The 9,102-nt window shown below is 39.6% G+C and overlaps 1 protein-coding gene across 2 annotated transcripts in view; it reads right to left on the bottom strand.

The window, feature by feature from the left end:
- MYBPH (myosin binding protein H) overlaps positions 1–9,102 on the bottom strand; it is a 105,635-nt gene that overhangs the window by 23,293 nt on the left and 73,240 nt on the right. For both annotated transcript variants that reach the window (XM_082244800.1, XM_082244801.1), the window contains exons 4-5: positions 7,506–7,594; positions 1,979–2,174 (exon numbers count right to left, since the gene is read on the bottom strand). In XM_082244800.1, coding sequence (XP_082100926.1) covers positions 1,979–2,174; positions 7,506–7,594 — 285 coding nt within the window. The remainder of the gene's footprint in view (positions 1–1,978; positions 2,175–7,505; positions 7,595–9,102) is intronic.

Below are 9,102 nucleotides of genomic sequence, written 5' to 3'. Positions count from 1 at the left end.
GTCCAGTAATAATAGTTTTTTGTGGTGCTACCCTTCTTAAATCATTTATCATACTGTCCTACAAAGCTTGTAACATTTTTAACAAGGCTTACAAAAGTTTCAGTGAAAAAGAATGGAAAAGAAGGTTGCCATTAAAAATAGTAAATTGTAAGGTTGCTGATGCTGAACACTCAGACTAGGTTTTTTACAATACACATAAAATATTTTTATGAAACAATATTTAACGTTAAGACTTCCAATTTGTAAACAAAATCTGTTTTCAAAAATGTTGATTTAAGATATAGGCCCCATTCACAATTTCACATGTACTGCAACGCGGGGCACCGCAAGTTACTTGCGATAGTGTGATGCGGTGCCATTCATTCTGAATGGCCCTCCAATTCACCTTGTGTGCATTGTAGTTTACTGTGAAAAAAGGGGCAGGTCTGATTTCAGGTCTAATGGGGTGCATGTCAGAACCTTTATTTGGAATGGTCTGCTTAAGGCAGTGCACATAAATGATCGAAAAAACCTGCCTGCTTTATCACACCGCACCTCAGCAATTGGATTTGAGCCTAGCCTAATTTTTATTTTATTTTTCAATTGACAATTTTTATTAGATTTTTGCAATATACACCAGAACAAAGGAAAAAAAGGGGAGGGAACATATACAACAAGGACATCTGGTGAAGTTGAGCCTTGCCTAATTCTAATATGATGTACTTAGTAGTCATTTCTTTGATACAGGCGGTCCCCGGGTTACAAACATCCGACTTACAAACGACTCCTATTTACAAACGGAGGGAGACAACAGGAAGTTAGAGGAAATCTCCCCCCCCCCCCCCCCCCCAGGATGGGAAATTCACTCCTGTAAGAGTTCTCATGGTAAAAAGGTGTCTTCACTGTAGCTTTATCACCAATCCTTGTTTCCACAACAACCCAAAATATTCAAAATCCAATTGTCATAGGGACAGAAAATAAGGTGAAACCTTCTGAAGAGGGTTTCAGACAGCAAAACAAATGTTACAGGGGTGGTATCCCTTCCCTATGCTATCCAAAAAAACGTAAAAAGTATTCTTTTGGCTTGAGCTAAACTTAAATAATGTACCTGTTCCGACTTACAAACAAATTCAACTTAACCACTTTAAGACCGGAAGGATTTGCCCCCTTCCTGACCAGGCCCTATTTTGCGATTCGGCACTGCGTTACTTTAATGGACAATTGCGCAGTCGTGCAACGCTATACCCAAATAACATTGATGTCCTTATTTCCCCACAAATAGAGCTTTCTTTTGATGGTATTTGATCACCTGTGCGGTTTTTATTTTTTGCGCTATAAACAAAAAAAGAGCGACAATTTTGAAAAAAAAAAAAAAAAACAATGCTTTTCACATTCTGCTATATGACATTCTCAAAAAAAAAAAAAAAAATGTAAAAATCAGAAAAATATGCACTGTTACTGTAATAGTGACACTGGCAGGGAAGGGGTTAACATTATGGGTGATCAAGGGGTTAAATGTGAGCCTAGGGGAGTGATTCTAACAGTGGGGGGCGTGGCTTCTGAAACGACCATAGAGACATGTGATCCTATATAGAAGGATAACATGGGCTCTAAGATCATTCCAGGGAGGAGAACAGTCGGCTGTGTTTACTGATGATCGGCGGCGGGGCGCGCTCACCCCCTAGCTGCCACCAGGCGACCGACGTACCCATACGTGGTTTTGCCTGTACGAGCCACCCTGCCGCCGTATATATATATATATAGTAAGCAGTCTGCAAGTGGTTAAGAACAAAACTACAGTCCCTATCTTGTTTATAATCCGGGGACTGCCTTTACATTGATGAAATTCCCCCACTACTGTTACAAATGATTATCTTTGCTTTGGTTTCACTTATGTTCTGGTACACAGCATAATTTGGTTATAGTAATATCCTGAACCTGATTTTTTGTTTGCATATACAATCATCCACAAAATAATATTACATTTCCCAATATTTACCAGCAATCTGTATTTCAATCTTGGCTTTATCCTCCAGGTCATCAATTTTTACTGCGACCTCATATGATCCAGAGTCTTTTCGGTCAGCCTTACGAATAAAAAGAATAGTATCGCTGTCACTGTTCCTGACACTCGCTTGTTTCGGGTCCAGGGGCTGTCCGTTCTTAGTCCAGGTAACTTGAGGTTTTGGCTTACCCTTTAAGAATGACATATATTGTATTATTAAAATAGCAAAACTAAAATAAAACAAAAAGCAAGGTATTTTTTTGTAAGAGTCAGCCCCCACACTGGGGCGACCTGTCAGGCGACCTGGTCGCCTGACAGGTCGCCGTAGGTCGCCTCCCATACAGAAGCTATGGACCCGTTCTAATAGGAGCGACACAAGTCGCTCCGACTTAGAAAAAGGGTCCGGAGCATCTTTGGGGCGACCCGGAGCGACCTGCATAGACTTCAATGTTATGAAGTCCGTGCCGGCCGCTCCAAGGTCGCGGTGCGAGCAGCGCGCCGCGACCTCTGTGGTCGCCTGGGGAAGTCGGATCGCCCCAGTGTGAACGGGGGCTAAGGAAATGGTAAGCTAATCAAACAAAAAAAAAAACAAAACATTATAGATCCTTTTTTATAAGCAATCATATTCCCTCTGTTCTCAGCTGCATAGGAGCTGGGGAAGGAGAAGCAGCAGCACACTGAGCTTCCTAGTGAATGGCTGTGCAGTGGGAATGTGTTTGGACAAGTCTGATCATTCGAGGAGAGCACACTAAAGCTGGATACACACTATCCAACTTTTGTGGTTAGATTTCCTTCAGATTTACCTTTTCTATGTAGTGCAAGGGCCTGCCAGATTGCATACAAATTGAAAGTGTTTAGGTTTGACCTCATATTATATGGTTTTGGTAAATCTAAAGGAAAAAGTCTTCAGAAAATCTTATAGTGTGTATGGCCCATGAGTTCCCAGCATAGCTCGAGAACCGGTTCACACTGAGGCGATCCGCGACTTGCAGGGACTTCACATAATGGAAGTCTATGCAAGTCGCTCCCAGGTAGCCCCAAAGTAGTACAGGAACCTTTTTCTAAGTCGGAGCGACTTGTGTCGCTCCTATTAGAACGGGTCCTGTACTACTCAATGGACCGCGACCGACCGAGACTTGTCAGGCTGACAAGTCGCCTGACAAGTCGCGTTAGTCTGAATGGGCTCTTAGACTCCAAACACTTTCACCAAAATAAGCTAATTTTTTAATGAGGTTTTATACATACTACACTATCCAGAGTTTCTCTTCCCTTTGTCTTTCACCCGCGCTGTGAGTGAGGAAACCGGGACAGATCACTGTTCCTGAGTGGAGTGACTACACGGGAGATTCAACACCAATCTTGGTCAGGGTGACCACCTAAGCGCTATATGGTCTTGATGCTAGTAGTCAAGACCAACAACATCTGGTGAGTGACCCATCTATAGCCACCTTTGGATATTGGTCGGGGAAGTCTAGACACCACATGGCTGATGGGGAATATTGTTTATAGCACCTGCACTTTAATTTTGCACAAGAACTGTATTATCTTGCACAAAAACTTTATCAATTTTTTGGACTTTTTCTCATTGTCACAAATCACCTATCACCATTATTTATTTATTTAATATGTTACTATTATAACTATAGAGACACAGAGCACTATTATTGTCACCATTCATGCAATCATACACTTTATATGAATTTATGGAATTATTGCATTCATTGAGTATTTATATATTATAGGCAAGCGCTGTAGGTAGCCCCTATACATAGTGGCTAATTATTCATTTAGCATACACATATACTGTATAAATATATATATGTAGCAGGATTCCCAGCCACTTTGCTGGATGTGGGTCCACCAGGGTTACCGCTAGCAACAACAGCACATTTTAGCATGTTCTCCAAGTGTGAGCACTGAGACAAGAAACAGTCCAGTATCTTTGGGTTTTTAGGTTTATTGAGAACTTGGATGGGAGAAGGGATGAGTGGGATACTCCTCTGGCTCAACTATGCACAATTTGAATGGAACAACTGAAAAATGCCTATTGAAGCTGACTAGATGCCGGTCAACGCCGGTTGGTGCTGGTTAACATTGACTTGCTGTCAGTTAACTCTGAACTGACTTCTGACACTCCCTTGTGGCACAACGTCCTCTGTACTGCTCCCTTTAGCCCTCCTGCCTGAGGTAGCTACTTGTTAATCTGCTGCACTGCTGTAACACTTCAGGGCCCCCATTCTCACACTTATCTTCAAGGCTCAGTCACTGGCACCCCCTTTCTAGGCCTTCTTTACTGGTTAGCTGACTCTGGATCCCTCAGACCTCCTGGAGTGGTCCCCTATCCTAGGCAGACCCCTGGGTAGTTTCCAGTACTCACGACACTGCTTTCCCGAAAACTCCTGCCCAGCAGCTCCACACGGTCCACAGCACACTGGATCCCTTCTGCAGCTCAGCTCAACCTTCTGTCCTTCAGGCCGACCGCCAAGGACACCTTCACTAGCGCTGGCAGGAGGAGAGACAGCTGTCACCCTCCTCCTGGGACTCTGCTTCACGCCAAAGACACCCTGTCATGTGCTCCCCTCAGACTTATACCCCCTCCCAGGATGCATTGCGGCAGATTATGCCCTCTGGGATAGATACAAGCCCTGGTGTGCTATTGGCCAGGTTTCTTCCACTGTCCAATGAGAGCCCCCATTGGACACAGTGGGGAGATTCCCCAAGCTCAACAGGCACACCTGGGAACACATGACAGCCTAGCTGTACAATTAGACCCCTCTGATAAGCAGACAGGGCCTCCTTTATAATTTGCCTAGCACCTACCTAAAAAGGGTGCTAAACATACATTATTTTTAACATTGGTTGTGATCTTAGTACATTGAAAGATTGGATTTTTTTGAAGTCCAACTGAACTTTCAGTTTACATCACCTAATACGGGTACATCTCATAAAATTAGAATATCATCAAAAAATTAATTTATTTCAGTAATTAAATTCAAAAAGTGAAACTCATATATTTTATATAGATTCATTACACAGATAAATATATTTCAAGCATTTATTTATTTTCATTTTGATGATTATGGCTTACAGCTAGTGAAAACCCAAAATTCAGTATCTCAGAAAATTAGAATATTACATAAGACCAATAAAAAAAAGGGATTTTTTAATACAGATATGTTGGCTTACTGAAAAGTATGTCCATGTAATGAGCAGGGCCCTCTGATTCCTTTTGTACCAGTAATGGAAGCATTTTGTTAAGCACTGTGCAAACTGTTGGAGCTATATAAATACTGTCTAATAATAATAATGTACAGTATAGTATGCACTTAATTCTTGGTTGGGGCTCCTTTTGCATGAATTACTGAATCAATGTGATGTGACATGGAGACGAGCAGCCTGTGGAACTGCTGAGGTGTTATGGAAGCCCAGGTTGCTTTAAAAGTGGCCTTCAGCTCATCTGTATTGTTGGGTCTGGTGTCTCTCATCTTCTTCTTGACAATACCGCACTGATTCTCTATGGGGTTTAGGTCAGGCGAGTTTGCTGGCCAATCAAGCACAGTAATACCATGATCATTAAACTGGGTATTGGTACTGGTGTTGGCAGTGTGGGCAGGTGCCAAGTCCTGCTGGAGAATGAAATCAGCATCTCCATAAATCTGGTCAGCAGAGGGAAGCATGAAGTGCTCTAGAATTTCCTGGTAGAGAGCTGTGCTGACTTTGGACTTGAAAAACACAATAAACCAACATCAGCAGATGACATGGCTCCCCAAATAATGGAATACAGAATTTTGGGTTTTCACTAGCTGAAAGCAATAATCATCAAAATTAAAAGAAAGAATTGCTTGAAATATATCACTCTGTGTGTAACGCATCTATATAAAATAAATGAGTTTCACTTTTTGATATGAATTACTGAAATAAATTAACTTTTTGATGATATTCTAATTTTATGAGATGCACCTGTATACATTCCAGGAGCATCAAAACAAAAAGTGCATAGAAAATCCTTTGTCCACCACCTGCAGAAACAGATCCTTGCTCTCTGCATGGAAACAGTGGTCCCTGTTTGGTGATTGGAAAGCTATATGTTTGACCAAGCGGACACCACACACATAAAGCAAGAGTGCTTCTCTACAGAATGCCAACAGAAAACAGGCTTTCTATTTGGCCTGTGGTTGGTTTTAAAGAAAATTAACTATAATATTTTGTACAACTTCTCTTTTGATGCATATAGGGATGCTATTTAGCCAATTTAAACTGAAGTTTAGTTAGGCTCTAAAGTAAACCTTTCATAAGCACGGGCAATCAAAACTGGGCAGAGATAAAACAGCTTAAAGCTGAAGTAAACCCATCGATTAAACTGTTTTTTTAAAAACAATTACATTCCCGGCATGCTGGAAATTTTAACTGTCACATTGGTTGTGCTCTCAACCAAACTATAAAACCATCCAATGGCTGGTCAGGGGAAAAATAATCAAATTCAAAGTGCAGCCCCCATTCTCCAAAGGCCCATGTCTCCTACTTCTCCTTCATTTCAGTGCTTCAGCCTCCCTCAATGTCTTCAACCTTTAACATTTCCAGGAGTGTCGGATGCCTGTGTCCCCCTACTGCACATTTATGGTTCCATCTTCCAACCCTTATGTCACACCACTGATGCATTAAATTACAGCATGCATGGTGGAATAAAGGAAACTGACATTTACGGAAGTGTTGAATTCTGAATTCTGTTGAATTCTGAAGACACTGCTGGAGGCTGCAGTACTGGAATGTACAGGAGATGACTATAATAACTCTTATCTTTCAAGGAACTGTCATTTTGATTATTTTCCCCTTAAAGGATCATTCCAAGCAATGTGTATTGTCAAAAAATCTGCCTAAAAAACACAAAAGGCTATAGCAGTGATGACGAACCTTGGCACCCCAGATGTTTTGGAACTACATTTCCCATGATGCTCATGCACTCTACAGTGTAGTTGCGCATCATGGGAAATGTAGTTCCAAAACATCTGGGGTGCCAAGGTTCACCATCACTGGGCTATAGTATGACAAACATCACAATTGTTCAGTAAGGTTTAAAAGGTGAAGAAATAAAGTTGAAGCTCCAAAAAACAAAAACAAAACATACATCATCCTGTCAGTACTAAATAAGCAATGTGATTACAGGTGTTTATCATTACATGCTTTCCAAGGTAGAAACATATGAATTAGTATATGAGAATTTGCCATGACCGAAATGTGCATGTATACACAGTACTACTATGATTCCCCTACAAAACATGCACTATGGCTCCTTTTTCAGTGTTATTTTTTAATACAGTCACCCTAGAAATCAGTGCCCCCTTGATCCTATTATGATTCTACCGTAGGTATGCCACCACTAGGCTTAGCAAACCAGGCTTAACAAACCACAGTCATTTTGGAATTATGTAAACTGTCAGAAGTATCATTACAATTATGAACCTATAGATTTATTTTTAATAAATCTGATAATTAAGTAATGCACATTAAAAATAAACTATACCTGGAAAGGAATAACAAGATTCACAGCCTCTCCAACATGTTTCACGAATGTTTGACGCAGGTATCTTGGGAGGCGGATTTTGGGGCGATCTATAAAACAACAATTTAAACATTTTGTGTTGTTAAAAAATGTAATGTATTCTAGCCAAAAATCAAGGTGCCACCTGATCACATACACCATGATCTAATAAATTAAAGCTAATTACCTACTGATACAATCAGCATTCTACTTTTTATATTTCAAAACTTCTTCTAACCTTTCAAGGCCTGCTAACACATTAATAAATTGTTTTTCTAGTTTAGAAAGGTTGTTTAATTATTTTTTTTTGCAATATACATTTTTTCTTTCCTTTCCCTAATTATCTGGGTAGGGTAAGTATTCTATCCTTGTAGAAAAGTAAATACATTTTGTAAGTGTAAGTTGATTTACATCCCCCTTAAAATAGCAACGAGAAAGCATGTGAGTTATTTGCAGTTTAAGCAGAACTGCCAACCTATTTCTTTTACAGTCTGAAGGCAAAAATAAATTTAGCAAGGTGTGCAACGCAAACCCATCACTCAAGGATTCACTTTGACAGTATACACTGCACAAAGACAAAATTAAAAGATTTTTTTTTTTGTACTGAAATCAAATTTGTGAGAACATTTATTACATATAAAGTGTTATGAATTGCATTAAAATACTACCCAAAGTTAAACACTGCTCATCCAATGAGGCAACATAAAGAGCCATATCAGTACATACTGTATTAACATATAACACAATCATATCTATGGTTTTGTGATAAAGAAATAAAATCATCTCAGCTACCATTGCGAAAATCCCCAATAGGTGCCAGACAGACTATTCCTGCACCCCAGTAGTGAATTGTAAGGCTGCACAAATCTTTTCTGTCCTTTGGAAACATTTCCAGTAAACACCTGGAATTTTAAAATTAGTTATATCCTTTTACAATTTGCCTTAGACCTGTAAAGTCATTCCTTAATATACATGTACATTGTAATTTGGCTAGTTATACTCAAAAAAATGGAGTCTTTGTGAAATTCCTGTCTGCCATAGACACAGGTATTCACAGCTGTGAGCTTAATTTTGTATTTCCCATACATTCTACCATTTCTACCCTTATCTGATGACATCAGATTGTCACATATGGGAATTTTTTTTTCTTATATTATAAGAGATGTTCTTTAATTCTCCTTTCAGTTGGAAGTGAAAAAATGTTTAAATCATATTATCCTGTGCCAGTGTTGGGGTAGTTACTCAAAAAATTTAACTAGTTACTAGTTACTTCTGTAAATTGTAACGAGATTACTTTACTAGTTACTGCATTTGAAAAGTAACTTCACTACTTATTACTTTACTTTCCTCTTTCTTAATTGACCGTGTAGAAGAAGATACATGACACTCTTTCTGCATAGAGTTTATTGTATAAACACAGGCTTTGGGAAACATGAGAACAAAACCTGAAAAAACAGAATAAAACATAAAGTGCAACAAAAAGTCATAAACTTCATCCCTCTCTATTCTTCGAAATAACGATTTCACGGCTTGGGTAACGCAGGAAAGCGCGTTCCTATAGCCTAGTAAAGTAGTGTAG

Source organism: Pelophylax lessonae, assembly GCF_965119305.1.
Source record: "Pelophylax lessonae genome assembly, chromosome: 2".
Taxonomy (NCBI): Eukaryota; Metazoa; Chordata; class Amphibia; order Anura; family Ranidae; genus Pelophylax; species Pelophylax lessonae.
The sequence above is the reverse complement of the archived record's forward strand: the minus strand, read 5'-3'. Positions and strand labels throughout refer to the sequence as shown.